Genomic DNA, 21,595 nt, shown 5'->3' on the forward strand with positions numbered 1-21,595 from the left:
CCATCATCTCTTCACTAGCGGGGGCAGCGTAGTTGTGAGACATTAATGAGTGTGCACCCAAAGAAGCTTTACCTGCTGCCAATGTTTTCGGTTTTGCATGTTTTTAAAGAGTCACAAAAAACTACCAAACACTAGGCAGTTATGCACCTTTGTTACACCTTCACGCGGTCGATTAAACTAATTAAACTAAACTAAACAAGAAGGACAAGCGACACGAAAATTGGGACTGATAATCAGAGACACAACAAAGTATGTGTGCTTAGTTCGCCATCTTGCCAGACAACCTGAAGAAATTCTTTTAGTCCAAAAAGCAAATCATTCTTCCTGTCACAAATCCGGTCCGTGGTTTTCTGTGCATCCATTATTGGGTGCATCGCTCTCCACCAGATGTCACCCTCACAGTATTGGCTCTCACACTACACAGACTGTTGCATGTCGCCCCGGACTATATTTTCCATCATCCATTGCACTGATTACACACACAGCTGCAACCAATCACACACTCCTTTTAAGCCATGCACTTTCATATCACTTGTTTTGTTGATAGCTACATTATTGAGCCTGTTTTCTGTGTCCTAGTCTAGCATAGCCCTGTTCTTGCCCTGTGTCCGTATTTTTGGATTACCCTCTTTTCTTGCCGTTTTGGATATTGTTTGCCCCTCGCCAGGACCACGGCCTGTGTTTGGATTATTCTCTCGTCTAACCTTCTGGATACTGTTCGCCGCTATGTTTACCACGCTTGTCTTTGGAACATTTTTTCATCTTGCCCTGTTCATATCTTTTTGCTGTGAGTATGACCCTTGCCTGTTAATGACCATGCCTTTGTCTCTCAATAAATAGTTGCAAATAGATCCGCAGGCCTCATGCCTCTGTTACGGAGTGTACAGTATGCAGAGGGCTAGGCGAGAGGTAATGACATTATAGCATGTCCCAGCTAGGTTCGTCACTTGTTGCGGTTCCCTTGTAGTTTGTGCGTATTTGCAGCATGTTTCTGTTATTGGCTGTGTTATAATTATTTGCTGCGTGTTCCTGTATTTGGATGTGTTCTCAGTATTTGCAGTGCGTTTCTGTATTTAATTGTGTGGATTTATTACCACCCCAAAGCCTTCTTTGTGGCAAAATAGGACAAAGTCAATAGATTATCAATGTGCTTATTCACACATACGTTATTCGGATGTACATTATCCAGATGCTTATCTACACATATTATTTTTCAACTCCGCCGCCACCACGCTGCTGCACACATTGAGCACAGCTCCGACATCTGACGTCTAACATCTGATATTTACTATGGAGTATTTCTGGCATATTCCTTTTTTAATATTGACCAAACATTTAATTAAAATATCCATAATCTTTCCTATCATTTCCTCAACAAAAATATGTGGACATCATAACCCTCGTCTGCTTTATTGTCAAAACTGCCACATGTACAGTGCATACAAGAGTTTTGAAGTTTCATTTCTCTCACACCCTTGGTGCAAACAGGTAAAAAACACAGAATAAAAATATATTTAAAAAATACAGACAAATACAAATATTATATATTCTATAAAACACAATTTACAAGCATGGATATGATAGATAGAAAGATAGATAAAAAGGCAGATAACCATGGTTCTATCATAGTAAAACTGCTTAATTTCCTTTTGTATGATTCTGAGACTATTAAATCAATCAGACAACTGTATTAATAAAATCATAGCCATTGGAGGTAACTCTTTGTTGTTGATATTCTATTTTGGCCCCTATTTTGGTGTTTTTTTTTTATTATTTTATTATTTTATTTTTACTTCCGTAATATTTGGGGGAGGGGGCACAAAAGTACATTTCTGCTTAGGGCACCCATTTGGCCAGCAGCGGCCCTGACTGTTCGTTTCATTTGTTCGTTTAGACTGATGGCTCTGTTGGGAACCCTGAAATTGGATGGCAGGGGCAACTATCTTTCCACTTCATGGGAAAGCATATTTTGTGATGACTATCATAAAGCAAAAATTGTACAACAAGTGTGTTCTAAATATAAAATAGAAAGGATCACAAGTTCCTCAGATTTGATGGTAAACATTTGACGCCAGACATTTATCTGATGAAAGTCATAACTGAAGTTGAAATGTGTGTGCTTGATGCATGACAACAAGCAGGGTTTGAAATTAACACCCGCCTACCCGCCAAATGCGGGTAAAAAACAGCTGTGGTGGGTGACGCTGTCAAATCACTAGCCAATTTGGCGGCTTACTTTGAGGTATGTTCCCTCATTAGTTGCTTGGGGAAGTTCGTGCAAGCCAAATCTGTGCAGGTTTGCACTGCAAATATTTAACTAGTGAGACATCATGACAATTGAGTATATTGCAAAAACCAAACAAAACTATGTGATGAAGTCTGATTAGACTAACTTAGTGCACATACGCATTTAGAGTGCATTTCTGAATTAATCAACTGTTTAAATTTTTCTGATCATTTGCAATGACTCACGTAAGAGTGACTTGCTGCCACCTATTGGCAGTTTCAATTTTACATTTAAAGTATCTTTTCCTTTTTAAAATAATTTCAAATATTAGTATTCAACATTTTATGTTTAAAATATCAATACATTATTTATGCATTTGTAACTGCAGGTTAAAGTATTAACATGTGTAAATACATCTAAATATCACTTCACATGCAACTTCTTCAAAGATGAATTTTGTTGATAGTGACTTCATTTGTTTAGTAATTCCCTAAATGTATTATTATAATTGACTGATTAAATTTAAGAATTTGACTCAAAAGATGATTCATACTTTTAGATATTAATTAGGGATGCACCGATACGAATCGGCCGATCATGCTTGCGCGTTTTGTCAGTAAAGCCGGTTCTGTAATCAGCGGTAAATGCCATCAGGTGCGTGATTTCACGTTGAGCCGTATATACTACACACAGCCGTTGTTTACCAACGCAAATCAATGTTCATTATCAGTGTGAATGTGCGCAGCTCGTCAGTGAACAACGGCTGTGTGTAGTATATACGGCTCAACGTGAAATCACGCACCTGATGGCATTTACCGCTGATTACAGAACCGGCTTTACTGACAAAACGCGCAAGTGATCGGCCGATACGGATCGGTGCATCCCTAATATTAATTATTAATTTTTATCACTGCTGTGAACTGACCACACAGAATATGAAGAATATCAAAAACTTTAGTAGTCAGCAGTACACAGTAGTCCTTAAGATATTAGCACAATAACAGACTCAACAAAGTAATGTCTAATTATCTTTATCAATACAATCCAAGAAAATTTTGAGATATTATTCATTGTCAATATTGCACACTCCTATTGCTGACACAAAATGATTTGCAACGGTTGCTTTGTCATGTCCAGTGTAAACAGCCTCAAGCTGTTGGTTTATTTCAGTTTTTTGTTAAAAAATTTAGTAGCCAAATTGGCTGGTGAGTAAAAAAGTTAATTTCAATCCCTGGCAACAATGATTATTGGTTCTTACATTAAGCATGCGCGTTTGAGCTTCTGTTTATCATATGTAATGTGCATAAGATTAAGTAGTTAAGTAGTTTTTTTCTACTATTTTCAGTAAGTTTTTTATTTTTTATTTACTTGAATAAAGTACAACCCCCCCCCCCCCAAAAAAATAATACTAAAATACAGTAATCAAGTAAAATTATTCCTGGAAGAAGAAGCCTTCATATTCGCAACACTCCACGGTAGATGGCGATATGGACCTCTAGCTCGTTCGCAACAGCCAGTACAATCCAAAGAAGAAGCAGCAACGCAGCTCCGACCGGAAACTAACAATGAAATTAATTTTTCTACCTATTAGATAGATTGTGTTTTATTAACGTCTACATCTACCCCAACTCTAAACTTAGCCCTTACTATAATACAAAAACAGTGTTATTGTTGTACAGTGTGAAAAAAGAAAACGTTAGATTGATGTGTGCATGCCCAGTAGCCAGAGCTGTATCCCTTCTAGCCACAACCCAACAACAGCAAGTAAAGACTCTTATTTTGTATTTTAGTTCCTATGTGCACGTGGGGCTGTGAGTACATGAGGAAACATGCACTCAAGCATCATGGAGGAGCACAGCAACGGCATGGACACTAAGAGTGACAGCGATTTTGAAAATGAAGACTGCGATCAGACTGAGGAGAATGACAGAAAAGAAGACGAGCTCATACTGGAGGATGTATTGCGTTTGGGCGGGACAAAAGTGAGTTTTTAACTGGTCTCCTCCACACGTGTCATTTTTCATTTAATTATTAGATTAGAACATAACCGCGCAGAAGGGACCATCTGAGAACAATTCTAGTAAATAATCTAATGTATATTCTCCAATGAAGTGTCCTTTAGATTATAGGCACTTCAGATGCTTTTTCCTTGTTTAGAAAAAGGTATAGAAATAACTTTTATCACACACACACACACACACACACACACACACACACACACACACACACACACACACACACACACACACACACACGGGGGGACATTCCATAGGCGTAATGGTTTTTATACTGTACGAACCGTGCTTTCTATCGCCCTACACCCATAAGCCTGTTTCCTCATGGGGACCTAAGAAATGTCCCCACAAGGTCAAAATCTACTGGTATTCCTATCCTTGTGGGGACATTTGGTCCCCACAACGTGATGAATACCAGGCACACACACACACACACACACACACACACACGCGCGTATGTGTGTTATGTAACTTTATGTATCTGTGTGTGTATATAGTTAGTTAGACTGAACTCCTAGTCAAAATCTAGTGAGTTGATCAGTTACAAACTAATAGTGAAGGTACATGTTTGTTAGTTACTTTTCAATTATGAAAAAATAGAACAATAAAATGATTGGGAAATTCTTAAATAATTTGATGTGACTAACCCTAATACAATTGTAACTCTATATATAGTAATTTTTATGACAACAGCAAGCATGTAAAGTTATCATGGCAGCCAGTCCAGATATGTTGCACACTGATGTCCTTTAAGAGCTGTGCTGCAAAGTTAGCTAGAGCCCTCATTTGTACATATTAGGACTGGTTAGAATGGTCATATTGTTTTTAGTAGAGAAATACAGCTGCTTTTAATGGTAATGGCAGCAGAGATTGTAAAGTACTGTGTCATTAGATATATTTAAACTGGCTATTAGAACATTCCAATACTGATTGAGTCTGACAAGGTTGGTCTGTTGTGTATAACATGTGGAGTATCAGCATCACTCTACTTCAAGACTTGTTTATTTACCATGGTAGATTCCTTGGCTTGATGTAATCTTGTTTGTGTAAGCAATCCCAAAAACATTTTTTGTTTTACTTGGTATTATTAGAGTAAAGTTAAAAATGAAAATTCTGTCATTAATTACTCACACTCACCCGAAAGACCTTTGTTCATCTTTGGAACACAAGTTAAGATATTTCTGATGAAATCCACGAGCATTCTGATCCTCCACAGACATCAAGGGTCTTACCACGTTCAAGGCCCAGAAAGGTACCAAGAATATCGACAAAATAGTCCATGTGATGTCAGTGGTTCAACTGTAATTTTATGAAGCTCAAGAATACCTTTTGTGTGCAAAAAAAGAAAAATAACACCTTTATTCAACAGTTCTTCACCCATGAGTTACCGTCTTCTGCCATTATCGCAAGACACATGCATGTGGTGCTGCTGATGTAGAATACTTATGCACTGTGCCTTGTTTACGTCACAAGGATAGCATGCAAATGTGTCGTGGTACGCTTTATAATGGTGGAAGACGGTAACTTGGGGGATAAGATTTGTTGAATAAAGTCAAAGTTTTCTTATTGCTTCATAAAATTACCGTTGAACCACTGATGTCACAAGGATTACTTGTCGATGTTCTTGGTACCTTTCTGGGCCTTGAACATAGTAGATTTGTTATCCTTATGATATATGAAGGTCTTACGGGTTTGGAACGACATGAGGGTGAGTAATTAATGACAGAATTTTTTGGTGAACTATTCCTTTAAAATGTCAGTGATCAATGAATGTTGTGAAAACACAAAATTTCACATTCCACTTTGGGACTTGTCATCACAGCTATAAAAATGATGCTACTCAGTATGTCGTCTTGCAGAAGTTCTGTTTCCCAGAACTATGTTAACGCTTGAAAATCCTTTATGAAGTATAAAATAGTTTGTTGCTGGTTTTGTTGGTCATTTTTACCACTTTTTAAATGGTTTGTTTTTCTTTCATTGCTTGGATTATAGTTTGATCTGATACAGTGAAATGGTAACCTATACATAAATTGCATTCTTACAGTAGCAAAAAAAAGTAAAGGCAACAGTGCTTAACAGTACACATACTTAACAGTAACTGTTTGAAAACCAACACCTAAAACATTAAAAATTAAAAATTGCTGTATTTTTAAAGTAACGTCTACAAATGAATGATAATGTAAAAATAGATTTCAATATTTTCTGCTAAACTCAAGTGGTGCATTTTTGTAAAAAATCTTTGCTATACAAACAGTGTAAAAAATCTTTTAATTCAATTTCACACTAAACAGTAAGTAATCCACTCAAACATTAAGCAAGGTCATTACCATATATATCAACATCTAGTTAGCATAATCCAGTCATTTTGTAGTTCTTTTAGTGCACAGTTTTTCTAGTCAAAACTGTGCTATTGTGGTCTTTACACACGTTTCCATTTTATCTACATGGAAAACATTTGTGTTTTAAGTTTTTTTTTCTTGCAAATACTAATTACAAGTAAAGAAGTGATATGTTTAATTTTTGTCACGTAAATCATGTTGTTGTCTTGTCACAGGCAGATTATATCATGCTGGCCTGCATGAGTGACTCTGCCGAGCTCATCAATGGTGGAAAGAATGATGCAATTGATGATCTGAAGGAGGGAGAGCTGGAAGATTTCATAAAAAAGCTGGGTATCCGTGCTTATGCAGAGCAACAAATCATTCAAGATGAACAGGATGAAGCATCCTCAGAGCCACCCAAAAAGGAGAAAAAAAAGGCAAAAAGCTCCAAAATGAAAGAGGATTCAAAGTCTGATGTGAAAAATACTGGTAAACTCTTAGCAGAAGATATGAAAACCCCTGTTCAATCCACAGAACTTGGCCATGCTACTGGAAAGAAGGCCAAACAGAAACACACAAACTTGTTTGAGTTTATTCCACGGCAAACTCTGCTTATCAAACCTGGGGGAAAGTGGTTCGATATAGAGTATACCTCAGAGAGCACGTCTGTGGCTCAGAGCGAGCCACTGGTCTCTCAGTACAAGGCTTTGGCTCAGAAACTCTATGAGAATGAAATTGCCCTCTACAAAAACAAGAAGAACTTCCAGAAGGGTGCCAACTCTGCCTGGATGAAGAGTGTAGTGTCCACAGGAACTTTGACTGATAGGATGGCAGCTATGACTGTGCTAATTCAGGATGCTCCGATTCACAGTCTGGAGCATATTGAGAGCCTTGTGTCTCTGGTGAAAAAGAAAGGAAGTCGCAGACAAGGCCTTATGGCCTTGGATACCCTTAAGGAACTGCTGCTTACTGACCTTCTTCCAAAACACCGCAAGCTTCACACTTTCTCCCAGCATCCTTTTGAGCAGCTGGAGGAAAAAGCCAGTGGAAATAGGGACGCCAGGGACCGCAGGCTCATCCTATGGTACTTTGAGCACCAGCTGAAACTTCAGGTAGCAGATTTTGTTGCCACACTAGATGAACTGGCTCGTGATACTGTCCAGGCCACCAAAATGCGTTCACTTACCACTGCCTACGAGCTGCTGTGCAATCAGCCAGAGCAGGAGAAAGTGCTGCTTGTACAGATTGTCAACAAATTGGGGGATCCTGAATACAAAATTGCTTGCAAAGCCTCGCACCTGCTGGAAACGGTGCTTCACAAACACCCCAACATGAAGACTGTGCTGTGCTGTGAGGTTGAGCGCCTCATGTTCAGACCCAATATAAATTCTAAGGCCCAATACTATGCCGCATGTTTTCTAAACCAAGTAATTCTGAGCCATGAGGAAGCAGACTTGGCAGCCAAACTTATCACCATCTACATCACGTTTTTCAATGCATGTGTTAAGAAGAAGGATATTGAGTCTAAAATGCTCAGCGCTCTGCTAACAGGAGTGAACAGAGCATATCCGTACGCAAAGTCTGGGGATGACGATGTATGCAAACAGCTGGACACGCTTTTTAAAGTGGTGCACATCGTCAAATTCAACACTGCTGTCCAAGCCCTTATGCTGCTCTTTCAGGTCATGGACTCCCAACAGACAGTTTCAGATCGCTATTATGTAGCACTCTACAGGTAATCCAACACTCTTTATTTTTCTGATAAATTACAAAAATTAACTGAATGAACTTTTTGGTGCAGTTTCATTTTATGTACACTTTGTCATTTTACCAACATTTCAGTAGTCCAAGGGGTGGTAAACTGTGTTTTTTTTTTTTTTTTGTCTAGGCTTGATTGTGTTTATGGGGTGCAATCTGTGTTAATGCTTCGTTTAATGCTTCGTTTTATGCTTCGTCCTGAAATAGTCCAGAAAAAGGTCTGTGAAAGTGATTTTGTGCCTCCTTGGGATGGCACCACAAGGCGTTGTTTACTTGCAGAATGCAAGCTTCTAGAGGGTGCAAAAGTCTCAATTAGCGAGTTTCGGCATTTTGGTGCAGAGCCAGTGGTCGTCTTGTAGGCAAGCATCAGTACCTTGAATTTTGATGCAAGCGGCTATTGGCAGCCAGTGCAAACTGATAAAGAGAAGTGTAATGTGGGCTTTCTTTGGCTTGTTGAAGAACACTACTGCTGCTGCATTCTGGATCAGTTTCAGAGGCAGGTACAATGATCCAGTCTAGAGATAACAAGGAGTTGTGTGGCCCGATCTGATGGGAAGAGTGTAATCTTCCTAATAGTGTATAAGGCAAATCTGCAAGACTGGGCCATTGTAGCAATATGATTTGTGAAGCTTAACTGATCACAGCTCCAAGGTTCCTGCCTGCATGTGTAACTGAAGTTTGAAGTTCTTAAGTTTTCCTGACCAGAGCAGTATTTGCAGTCTTACAGGGCAATGTAAAGTCTTTAAACGGAATCAGTACTGCCGAAAGACACTAACAATAAAATCATTATTATTTTAGTATCGAAGACTACATGTGGAAGTAGTCAGAAATGTGTGTGGTTATATTGAACATGTAGTGGAAAGAGTCTACCGCAATTTGTCCTGGATCCACAGTGAAGTGCTGCCTACCCACTGCCCATTCACATAACGTGATCCTTTTGGGAAGTGTTGAGGAAGTGCACCAAAACAAGCATTTCAGACTTTGCTGTTTTATTATAAAGCTCACAAATTACAGTCACAGCAGGGCTCCTTATCTTTCTCATTCACTTCCTTTCCCACTCACACGTAAGGAAAGTAACATGGGTTTGTTCCTACTGAATTGATATTGTTATGCCGAGCAAATGCCCACATCTCAAAATCCAATCAGTAGCCGATGAATAGAACTTTATTTGTTGTTGTTTTTCCACCCTCGGATATGTTACAATATGGAAGGAATGTTGTTCCTTCCATTACATTGCAAATTTAATAGTCAGTATTATGCATAAAATCTTTTTTTTTTTCAGAATATTATTGGTTACATAATAAAGGGTTATCTAGCATTTAATTCAACGAAAACTATTATGCCTTCTCTCTGGACCGTCTTGTTATGGGAAGGAATTCAGAATATTTGGATTTAACTACACTACAGTCATGGCCAAAAGTTTTGAGAATTACGTAAATATTGGAAATTGGAAAAGTTGCTGCTTAAGTTTTTATAATAGCAATTTTCAAATACTCCAGAATGTTATGAAGAGTGATCAGATGAATTGCATAGTCCTTTTTTGCCATGAAAATTAACTTAATCCCAAAAAAAACCTTTCCACTGCATTTCATTGCTGTCATTAAAGGACCTGCTGAGATCATTTCAGTAATCGTCTTGTTAACTCAGGTGAGAATGTTGACTAGCACAAGGCTGGAGATCATTATGTCAGGCTGATAGGGTTAGAATGGCAGACTTAACATGTTAAAAGGAGGGTGATGCTTGAAATCATTGTTCTTTCATTGTTAACCATGGTGACCTGCAAAGAAAACCGTGCAGCCATCATTGCGTTGCATAAAAATGGCTTCACAGGCAAGGATATTGTGGCTACTAAGATTGCACCTAAATCAACAATTTATAGGATCATCAAGAACTTCAAGGAAAGAGGTTCAATTCTTGTTAAGAAGGCTACACGGCGTCCAAGAAAGTCCAGCAAGCGCCAGGATCGTCTCCTAAAGAGGATTCAGCTGTGGGATCGGAGTGCCACCAGTGCAGAGCTTGCTCAGGAATGGCAGCAGGCAGGTGTGAGCGCATCTGCACGCACAGTGAGGCGAAGACTTTTGGAAGATGGCCTGGTGTCAAGAAGGGCAGCAAAGAAGCCACTTGTCTCTAGGGCTGGGCCGATAAACGATATCATATCGAATCGCGATAAAATTTATGTTAATAACGATGAGAGGCTCTAGACATTTTTTGCTCTATATGGATTAATCTAAGAGCCAATCACACAGCAGAAATATGCGACAACAGCCAATCATCGTACAGTGTGCGTGTGCACGTCAAAGTACAAAGTTCATTTCCTACCGCACTTTGCAAAGCAAACTTAACACCAGGACAACAAAAAAAAGAGAGAGGAAGCAGCGACGAAAGTGAAACTAACTTCGAGTTATTATCCAAAGATGTTGAAATTGTCGACAAAAAAGGTAGCACAATTTCCGTTATATAAGTGGTTTGGCTATCTGAAAAGTGACTCTTAGCTCAGCTGAGAGTTTGGCGCGATTGTTAAAACTGAAACCGAAAGCAAAAAACACGCGCATTCAAAAGCAATTTTAATCCCCCCAATGCACTCAAATTAGGCTACATGACATATCTAGGCTGTTATTAGTATGTAGGCTATGATAGGTTGTGTATGTCTATAGCTCTGTATCATGCTTGAAATATCCGTCTCTATTTGCACTTTGAATATTTAGAGAGTAGCCTACTTAGATTATGGCTGAATTGTCTGCACTTAATACGATTAAGAAAGAACCGTGTCGTAATTTTTTGTTATTTATACTGTAGATTGTTTCAAAATGCAGTGGTTGCCTCTAATTTAAATAGCTCAACCTATAATAGAGAAAATAAACAATTGTGTTAATAATAATAATAATAAATAAATAATTGTGTTACAAATTATGTTTTTACAATAATTTTGTTTACATTTTGTACATTTACTCTCATTTACCATACTCTGTCACAACTTTTATTTTTTTAATTTATTTTAGTAAGTTGTTTTAATTTTTAAGGCCAAATCTGTAATCTGTTTTTGTTAATAAACTATACTTTAAATGTAATTTAATGAACCCTTTCATTTTTGTGGCTTTAGTCATTGTTGGGATACTATTTTAAAGCTGGCAACATCAACAGCTTATATCAAAATATATATCGTTATCGTTCAATATGGGGAAAAAAATTATCGAGATTACATTTTTGCCATATCGCCCAGCCCTACTTGTCTCCAAAAAAAAAACAACAGGGACAGATTGATCTTCTGCATAAAGTATGGAGAATGGACTGCTGAGGACTGGGGCAAAGTCATATTCTCCGATGAAGCCTCTTTCCGATTGTTTGGGGCATCTGGAAAAAGGCTTGTCCGGAGAAGAAAAGGTGAGCGCTACCATCAGTCCTGTGTCATGCCAACAGTAAAGCATCCTGAGACCATTCATGTGTGGGGTTGCTTCTCATCCAAGGGAGTGGGCTCACTCACAATTTTGCCCAAAAACACAGCCATGAATAAAGAATGGTACCAAAACACCCTCCAACAGCAACTTCTTCCAACAATCCAACAACAGTTTGGTGAAGAACAATGTATTTTCCAGCACGATGGAGCACCGTGCCATAAGGCAAAAGTGATAACTAAGTGGCTCTGGGACCAAAATGTTGAAATTTTGGGTCCATGGCCTGGAAACTTCCCAGATCTTAATCCCATTGAGAACTTGTGGTCAATCCTCAAGAGGCGGGTGGACAAACAAAAACCCACTAATTCTGACAAACTCCAAGAAGTGATTATGAAAGAATGGGTTGCTATCAGTCAGGATTTGGCCCAGAAGTTGATTGAGAGCATGCCCAGTCGAATTGCAGAGGTCCTGAACAAGAAGGGCCAACACTGCAAATACTGACTCTTTGCATAAATGTCATGTAATTGTCGTTAAAAGCCTTTGAAACGTATGAAGTGCTTGTAATTATATATCAGTACATCACAGAAACAACTGAAACAAAGATCTAAAAGCAGTTTAGCAGCAAATTTTGTGAAAACTAATATTTGTGTCATTCTCAACTTTTGGCCACGACTGTAGTATCGGTTTGTCTAAAAAATCTGTTGCCGTCGGTGCAGATAGCCTAGCGGTTAGAGCACTGACATTTAGTGCAACTGCACTTCCCATACGGCCATATGGCCAATCCTATACCCAACTCTCTACCCCATGCTTTCCTGTCATTCTCTACTGTCCTGTGCGTTAAAAAGCACGAAAAAGGCCAAAAAAATTATCTGTTTGTTGCCTTTCTTTAAACCCATTATTATTATTATTATTATTATTATTATTATTATTATTATTATTATTATTGCATCAGCAAAATCCAATATCTGTTTAATTTGTTGATATAAAAATTCCAATACTTACTTATTGAAAATTTTCAATACAAATCTATATATTGAAAAAGACCTGTTGTACAGGTGAATGTATGACTCACTGTTTGATTAAGTAAAATAATCTGAGATTGTGCAAGTCTTGTGCAAGAAATTAATTGGATAATCAGCATGGACAGCATTATAGTTAATGTCTTCATTTGTTTGTTTTACACAGAAAATTGTTGGACCCGGGATTGTCATCCAGCTCAAGAAAGAGCATGTTTCTCAACCTCTTGTATAAGTCTCTAAAAGCTGATTTAGTGGTGAGACGGGTGAAGGCATTTGTGAAAAGGTTACTTCAGGTCAGTTGTGAACAGACCCCTGCCTTTGCATGTGGTGCGTTATTCCTTGTGTCAGAGGTGATGAAGAACAAGCCAGGCCTCAAGTTACTGCTACAGGAGGAGGGGGTAAGTCTACGCATGCCCTCACAATCTGCATATTGTGTCGTGCTTAGTCAGAGATTTTCTTTTTATATGAGGAGATGCCAACCTCTATCGTCAGAGAAAGTGTGATGGTCAACTTGGATACAAGTGTACCTTATGCTGTTGACATTGTAGCTTTAAAGGGTTATTCCACCCCAAAATGAAAATATTGTCATTAATTACTTACCCCCGTTGTTGTTACAAACCCGTAAAAGCTTTGTCCATCTTCGGAACACAAATTAAGATATTTTTGATGCATTCTGACAGCTCTTTGATCCTCCCATAGACAGCAATGTAATTAACATGATCAACATCCAGAAACGTAGCAAGGAGATTGGTATACAAACAAAAATAATCAAAAATAATGACTTCCTTCAACAATTTGTCTCCTCCGCATCACCCTAGCGGCATTTTGGTGTGTATCCACTGAACACAAACAGACTAGATGCGTACCCTGTTCTGTGTCCACTGCATCACGCGGATACACTGTCTACGTTCAGTGTTGAATTGTTGAAGAAAGTCGTTATTTTTCTTTTCTTTGCGTACAAAAAATATTCTCGTAGCGCTGTAAAATTACGGTTGAACCCCTGATGTCACATGGATTATTTTGCTGATCTCCTTGCTACATTTCTGGACTTTAAGAGCTGTCAGAATGCATCAAAAATATCTTAATTTGTGTTCCGATGGCGAACAAAGCTATTATTGGTTTGAAACGACATGGGGGGTAAGTGATTAACAACAATTTTAATTTTGGGGTGAAGTAACCCTTTAACTATAGCCATTCAATTGCTTTTGAAATTCTACCACAGTCAGTCACGGGTTGGGGGAATCATAAAAATGAGTATTGCTGTAAGCAGAATACTTCCTTTCACAAAGTCTGTAAGTTCTTTAATGAAACAGCATTTTTTTTTTTTGTTGAAACTCTTAACTTTGAAAACACTTTAAAGATTAGCAGACAGGGTAACAGGTTGTTAAGCAGTTTATTCAACCTACTGAAGTCTTCCCTGCATTGACATCTATTAAAAAATAATTGTTCTTATCTGCTTACCTGTGTACCGCTGTGTTGATGCTTATTCCGCTAACTTTAGATAGGAACAAGTACTCGTTTAGTTTCTTGCTGCTTCTAAAAAAAGTCACTCTGCAGGATGAGGAGGAAGAGATGTATCAGGACCTCGAAGAGGATGTCGATGATGACAGCGTTGCTGAGGAGAAACTCGTGGATGCTGACAAAGATGAAAAAAGACAGAGCGTGAAACAATGCCAGATAAAGCCCACTCCATCATGGGTACATCATCAAAACATTGAAGGTGAGCCTCGTTCATATGCTCGTTTATATCCTTTTTTACCTAAAAAGGAATGTCACCAACATTTTAGCCAATCACACTGCTTCTGTTGTCTGGTTTCTTCTTTGTGTGTGTGTTATGTGTTTTTTTTTTTTGTTTTTTTTTACCTGGTCATAATTATTTTTCTGTAATTAATCATGATTAATCACATATTTATATTGTCATTTCACATTGAATCTCCAAATTAATGTAGAAACAACATAAAGATATATATATATATATATATATATATATATATATATATATATAATATTTATTGTTTATCACAATTATTTCTGGTACAATTTATTTTACTGTGACATGCCTACTCATTTAATAAAGCTGCCTCCACATGCCAATTTTTTAATGAGAATTTTTCTTTATTGCAATCCTTTCTTGTCTTCAGGTAGTTTAAATAAGGTGATGTATGACCCTATTAACAGAAACCCTTTGTACTGCGGGGCTGATCACACGGCCCTCTGGGAACTGCAGAAGGTACTGAGGCTGATACTGTGTTTAGTTTCTTCTCATTATCACTGTGATCTGTGCTCTAACGTCATATTCTTTCTTTCAGCTGTCCTTTCATTTCCATCCCTCCGTGGCTCTTTTTGCTAAGACTTTATTGCAGGTAACAACTTTCTCTTGTTTAAGTTTCCTGAGGTCAAAATCACTTGTTACAAAATGGCACTATATCTTGTTACACACTCCTGGTCTTATTTTGCACAGTTGATCATTGCACAGAAAAATAACAATGTCTTTTGTACTTTTTGATCAAAACATAGTAACCTGACCAACCTCTGAAACAACTAAAGTAGCTAAAGATTTTTGCTAAACCATTTGTCATATGGCTATTTAGACATTGTTTTAGGCTGCTGTTAATTGAGTAAAATAAAATAAAAAATAAAATAAAAATGTACCCTCATGTTGATTAAAACTTGTATGGTTTTCCACCTTCTGTCTAATACAAAGGAGATGAAAACATTGATCAGCTGCAAAATAGTTTTGTCTTATAGCAGATGTTTCAGATTATAACAAACCTTAAAACAATGTAACAATACAAAAAGATCTTGATGGAATATAAGATGTTAACTTGGCTTACAATTCTGTATGTTATGTCTAAGGGTACATGTATTATTAGCTGAATCCGTTCAGATAATATGGCACATGACTGCCTTTGGTGCTTTTACCTGCTTATTGTGATCATATTTAATAAATTAAATGCAACTCATTCAAATGATTTCATAGCTCTGGTGACTGGTGAGGCAACAGTCTGTCATAGTAGCCTGTCATAGTTTTATATAACAGCAGTGGCTCAGGGCACATGAACAAAATCTTATTGGTTAAACTTTTTTTGCATTTTTAAAAAAAAGTCCTCTTTGTTAAACAAACAGTGTTCATGTGGGTCTAAACGAGTGCATTAACAGCCTTTTTATTCAAATCAAAATCTTGATTGAATCACTGGGCTTAATAAATGGGGCTTAATCCTGTTAGAAGACCAGAAGTGAGTTTGAAATCTTCAAACTTAAGCTTTTTAAGCAACTTCAAACTTTTGGCCATCAAAGTTTGACAAACTTATTATTATTCATTTGACCCACAGGGAGAGTTTATCCAGTACATGGGGGATCCACTGCAGGACTTCACACTTATCCGATTCTTAGATCGTTTTGTATTTAGGAATCCAAAGCAAACAAAGGGAAAACGTAAGCAAACTGCACAATTACACTTTAGGCTCTTGAACTGGTGACTTCATTAATTTTGCAAATTGTATTCTTTACATTCTAGAAAACACAGATACCACAGTGATGCAGCCCAAATACAGGAGGACGTTCAGCAATATTCAGTCATTACCTGGTGAGTCCTGTATTGTTGTGTGTTGTGGCAACTTAACATGCATAATTATTATTAGTGGGTGTGTATGAAAATGGCTCAAGGGCAGATTTCCTTTATACAATTCATTTTTTTTTTTAGTTTGAAAATATTGCTAATGACAGCTGAAACGTTTTTCAATGAAAATTTAACATATAAGTGGCTTTTCATAAAAACTTGACCAATTTATTCAAACCATGTCAGTAATTAAGAGGTCAAGCAAATAAACTCCTCTAGAGATCTTTTTTTCCAGCTAACTAACGGAACTATGAACACTGGATATTTTTCAGAAGATAAATGTTGCATTACTTGACATGTTGTTCACAAGCTGTTTTATTTAAGTCTTTTTGTGATTAAAACTAGGGTTGCAAAGGGGTGGGAAATTTCCATTAAATCTCTGGAAACTTCCCAAACATTTTGCACCTTTTTGCAACCCTAGTTAAACACAGATTAAATAATTACATAATGCATTTCAGTAAGTTGTACTGCATCATTTGACATACAGCATTCATGTTTATTATATTTTGTGCTGTAACTATTAAAGAGTTAGGAGGTAAACAGGAAGAGATGACTGGTTCATGTGTGCTCTCCGCTGCAGCTTAAAATCTGTAATGCCACATTAAAGAATGCCAAAACGGTATTTTTTGTTTGAATTTTGTGATAAAATTAATGGAATCTGAAAGCTGAGACTTTGATTCTTATCAAAAGTAAGATCACTGGATAGGAGGAGTGAAACTTTATTCGGGCATCGACTGGAAACAACTTAAAAGATAGATCTTGGAATGTTAAGGGTTACTTCACTTAAATTTAAATTGTCATAATTTACTCACCCTCACATTACTCTAAACCCATAAGATTTTGGTTGAGATATTTTGAATGAAATATGAAAGGTAATACATGAAATATGACAGCTTGTTCTGTAACATTTTAGAGACTTCTTTCTTTCTTTTATTTATTAATTTTTTTTGTATGCAGTTAACTCTGAGAAATATCTGGCCAAAGAGGAGAGTCAGATACCTGTGGATGAGGTGTTCTTCTACAGGTTGGTAGAATCATCAGTCAAATACAAATTACTGTTGTCATTCAAGAGAGGACTAAAATAATATAAATATGCTGTAAATATTTGTCACTCAGGTACTTTAAGAAGCGAGATGCAGAGAATCAGCGAAAAAGACCAAACAAAAATGAGGACAACGAGAGTGTGGAAGACGTTGATGATGATGAATTTGAGAGGGCACTTGGTAGGCCTTAAAAATCTAAAAAAAAAAAAAAAAAAGACTGTTTATCTTTACAATTTTCTTGTGAGAAACCTAACCAAAATTTTGCTTTCTAGATGCTTATGAAGGAGACAGCTTTTTCATTGATTTCAAGGATGATGACTTGGACTTTGCAGGGTATGTCCAACACTGTTAAACTTACAACTTCATCATGTGTGGTAATGTAACTGCAGGTGTGTTGGAAAGCTAGTTGATAAGGAGCTAGCATGTAAGGAAAAAACAGGGGGGGGGGGCAGTTAAAATTAAAGACCCTTTTGATGACCCTATTTTAATTGAAATTACATTTGTCAGCACAACTATCTGTCAGAGCATTCGACAGGGCAAGCTATGTTCCTATAGGCATTAACTATGACTGAAGTGTGTTTTTTGTTTTGTATATCGAAATAAGTGGTATTGCCTCATCTGTTATCATAATATATATATTTTCAAAATATGCAAACTCTATACTGCCCAGTCCTAGATTGTTCACTGTCTGCTAAAAGTAAATTAATACTTTTACTTTTAAGTTTTCTTATGATGTTCAATGGTCTCATCTCATTGCATTCAGTTTTTGAATTGCATTTATAGAGCAAACATTTAATCAAGTTCTTTGGTGGTCATAATTGTTTACATTGGAAGTACAGAAACGTCTATATTTTTTTGCAGAGTGAAGAGTATTAGTATTGGATTAGTTGGGCCTGTGGCATTCTAGGGTAGTCTCTCAATTAAAGTATTGTATGATTGTCGTTTTCAGTGTATTGGTAACACTCCCTACTTTCTAGTAAGGTCTTGATTTTAAATCTGTATAAATGATTTTAAAATTTGTATCAGTAATGTAAAAAGCAGTTAAAAAGTGGCCAAACTATCTTTGTTGCAGCAATGTGATGCCCAAGTCGAAGAAAGGTCAAGATCAGGATGAAGATTCTGACTCTGACAATGATGATGACCTTGATGATGAGGAGATCTCTCTGGGCAGCATGGATGAAGACTTTAAAGACGAACTTGAAGACGAAGGTGGAGAGTTCGTCGACTTTGAAGATGATGATGATGATGATGAGGATGCAGGTGTGTCAATTATTTGCAGTTTTCATTATCAAAGTTAAAAATAAATATGCCTTCGTAATTTCAAAGATAATGCAAAATGAGAAATGGAAATGAATTCCATGGGGAGGAAAATAACCTAAGGGGGAAAAAAGCCATTGAAGCAGCTGGATTAATTGCATTCATTTGATAAGCTGCTAATTAAAGAATGGCTACAAGTGAATATTACAAAATCTTTCAAGACTACATTCACTCAAATCATATTTTATAAAAATATATTGCATGGATAAATAATTGTCAGAATTTGTTTCATTCAAAACTGACGCAGCTTAAAATTTTAGGTATAAAGTTTTTATCACATTATCACATTCCATAAAACAATGTTTAAGGGTATTCTGAAACACAACTATGTATTTTTCATTGCATTTACAATGGAGGTTTTTCTCTTATTTTTTTTGTTCATACAGCAGCCTTTCTGTTTTAATTACAACAAAGGATGAAACCATTTTTATTGTATCCATTTACTATAGTAACTGTGGTATAAACAGAATAATTGGCTCTGAAACAAAATATTGAATTATAGCACATTATTAATTCTGATTAGTTCCTCAGCAACCTTCTATATAACCAGGTAAAAAGAGACTTTTAAATACACTCTATATACAGTAGTCAACATTCGAAGTGGATCAAAACCTTTAATCAAATTTGTCCTGAAACCAAAACGAATACCCGTTCTTATCTTAGAACAACTTTTGATAAACTTTTTTGATCCACTTCGAATGTTGACTACTGTATATAAACACCTTGGTTAGCTGGTTCAGATGTGTTTGATTAGTGTTTGAGCTAAACAGAATGGTAGCGTTCCAAAAGCTTGGTTGGCTACCTCTAAAAATTGACTTTCCTTATTCAGTGTTTTTGCAAGATTCATCTCACATTTTTCCCAATCAACTGAATCAATTCTGTTTCTTGTGTGTGTGTGTGTGTGTGTGTGTGTGTGTGTGTGTGTGTGTGTGTGTGTGTGTGTGTGTGTGTGTGTGTGTGTGTGTGTGTGTGTGTGTGTGTGTGTGTGTGTGTGTGTGTGTGTGTGTGTGTGTGTGTGTGTGTGTGTGTACCCATCATCCTAAAGGTGCTCAACCTGCAAAGAAGAAAAAGAAAGGAAAAATGGATGACCAATCAGTGTTTGCATCAGCTGAAGAGGTAGATGATTTAAGGGTTGAATGAGACTATTTGTTGCACTTAACAATGTATTTCACTTTTTTATAAAAAAAACTATAGTATTTTATAAACACTAAACTGTATTTCTTTGTTTTCTGTTGTAACAGTGTAAGTTTCATGATTTGTATCACTCTGAGGTCTCCCTCTTTTTATGTCAGTGCAAGTTACAATAGCTAATTGATACCACTTTGTGTAATACTGAATTACACCAAGGCCATTTTTGCAGTCAGTTTACAGTCTCAAGTTTGCAGTTAAAGCAAGACTTCACTCACAGTTACAACAGAGATGCTTACTAGTCATTCCTTTACTGAAAACAGTATTTTAATAAGCACATTTTACAGACAAAATGTACATTTGTAAATAATTCTTAGTAAATTAGACATGTTTGTATGTACAGTACCTCAGAAGAGCGGTGATTTTTAAGCACATTTAACATAATGCCAGTAAATTAACAGAAAATGTCTTTCTATTGTCTTTTTAAACAGTTTGGCTGTTTGCTGGATGAAAACACAAACTTGAAGTTAGACAACTGTGGTATGAATGCAATGGCCAATACGGACAAAGCTGGTGAGTGCTAAAAATAGCCTCATAAACGTTTTTTTGTGAAGTGAAATCTTTCCTAATTTTTCTGTGTTTCTTCAATCAGATGTGAAGCAGCTAAAGTGGGAAGTTCAACGGAATGACTGGATCCATGGTAGAGATGTCAAAACTCTCAGACGGAAAAAGGCCATGTTCAACAAGAGAAAGTTCGGAAATGCCAAAAAGCTTAAGAGTGTCAAAAGGAAGAAGTAATGACCTGATCTGCTTTACACGTGCTTTAGATCCTGAACATTGCTGTAACATACATACATGCTATGCTATGTTTCTAAAATATACTAGTTGTAAAGGTGATTCAGTCAGTATTGGCTGTTTTAGGTGTTGCAATGTTATAATAAATCCAGGGTTCATCCATAGTTTGGAAAATGCTTTATTTTAACTGTTATGCTTTAATGTTTTAAAAATGTTAATATCTTCCTTTGAAAAAAATGCTTTCCTTTTTTTTCTCATTTTGTGAGCATATAAAGTAAACCGATTTTGTCAATGCATCAAAATATCTGAAAAAGCAATAAATATACAAGTACAAAACTTTATGCAGCATATCTGTTTGTTACAACGCAAGAAGCCCCAGAGAAACTGGCAAATGCAGATATTTCTCATTGGACAATGTCTTTTCTAGCCCAGCACTAACAGATCAATTTGGGGAGGAATAAATCCCTTAACAAATCCAGACACTACATCCCATTCGAAATGGCTTATTCACTCAGTTTATTAATAAATAATTAAAATACCTCGTTATTTCATCTCGACACATTCATGGTAATTACTTTTGCCGGTGCTTTGCGGCAAGCTTCAACCTATTGCATGCGCTTGATCGCGAAACTCAGCGCGTTGCCTTCATATTTTGGGTATTCTGCTTGTCTGTAAACTTTAATAAGGTGTGTACTGCACTTGGTCATCCAAACTGTTTTCAGCTAAGAACATTTGTTCTGGAATATCCCGTTTAGACCACTAGCTGTTTTATACCATAATTTCGACTTTTTTCATTTAAAAAAGTCATTAAAAACTTAAGACATGTATTTTGAAACCCTTCTATGTCGTAATACGTCATTATCATGTGACTATAGATAGCGCTGACATATCCGGAAATAGAAAATGAGGTACCGCCAAGTGCGTTAGTGCGTATGTTGGTACGTCACGTTTATATGTATTA

The 21,595-nt window shown here is 36.9% G+C and overlaps 1 protein-coding gene across 1 annotated transcript; it reads left to right on the top strand.

Moving 5' to 3' along the window:
* Nucleotides 1-4,041: 4,041 nt before the first annotated feature.
* cebpz (CCAAT enhancer binding protein zeta) lies at nt 4,042-20,975 on the top strand. The gene is made up of 15 exons (XM_073853161.1): nt 4,042-4,209; nt 6,797-8,298; nt 12,899-13,130; nt 14,290-14,452; nt 14,874-14,962; nt 15,042-15,095; nt 16,065-16,167; nt 16,250-16,318; nt 17,309-17,375; nt 17,468-17,574; nt 17,667-17,727; nt 18,467-18,654; nt 19,757-19,827; nt 20,331-20,412; nt 20,492-20,975. Exons 1-15 carry the CDS (start codon nt 4,057-4,059, stop codon nt 20,635-20,637), a joined length of 3,087 nt encoding a protein of 1,028 aa, XP_073709262.1. The 5' UTR covers nt 4,042-4,056; the 3' UTR covers nt 20,638-20,975.
* The last annotated feature ends 620 nt before the right edge of the window (nt 20,976-21,595 follow it).

The sequence above is a fragment of the Garra rufa genome, chromosome 13 (assembly GCF_049309525.1).
Source record: "Garra rufa chromosome 13, GarRuf1.0, whole genome shotgun sequence".
Lineage (NCBI taxonomy): Eukaryota > Metazoa > Chordata > Actinopteri > Cypriniformes > Cyprinidae > Garra > Garra rufa.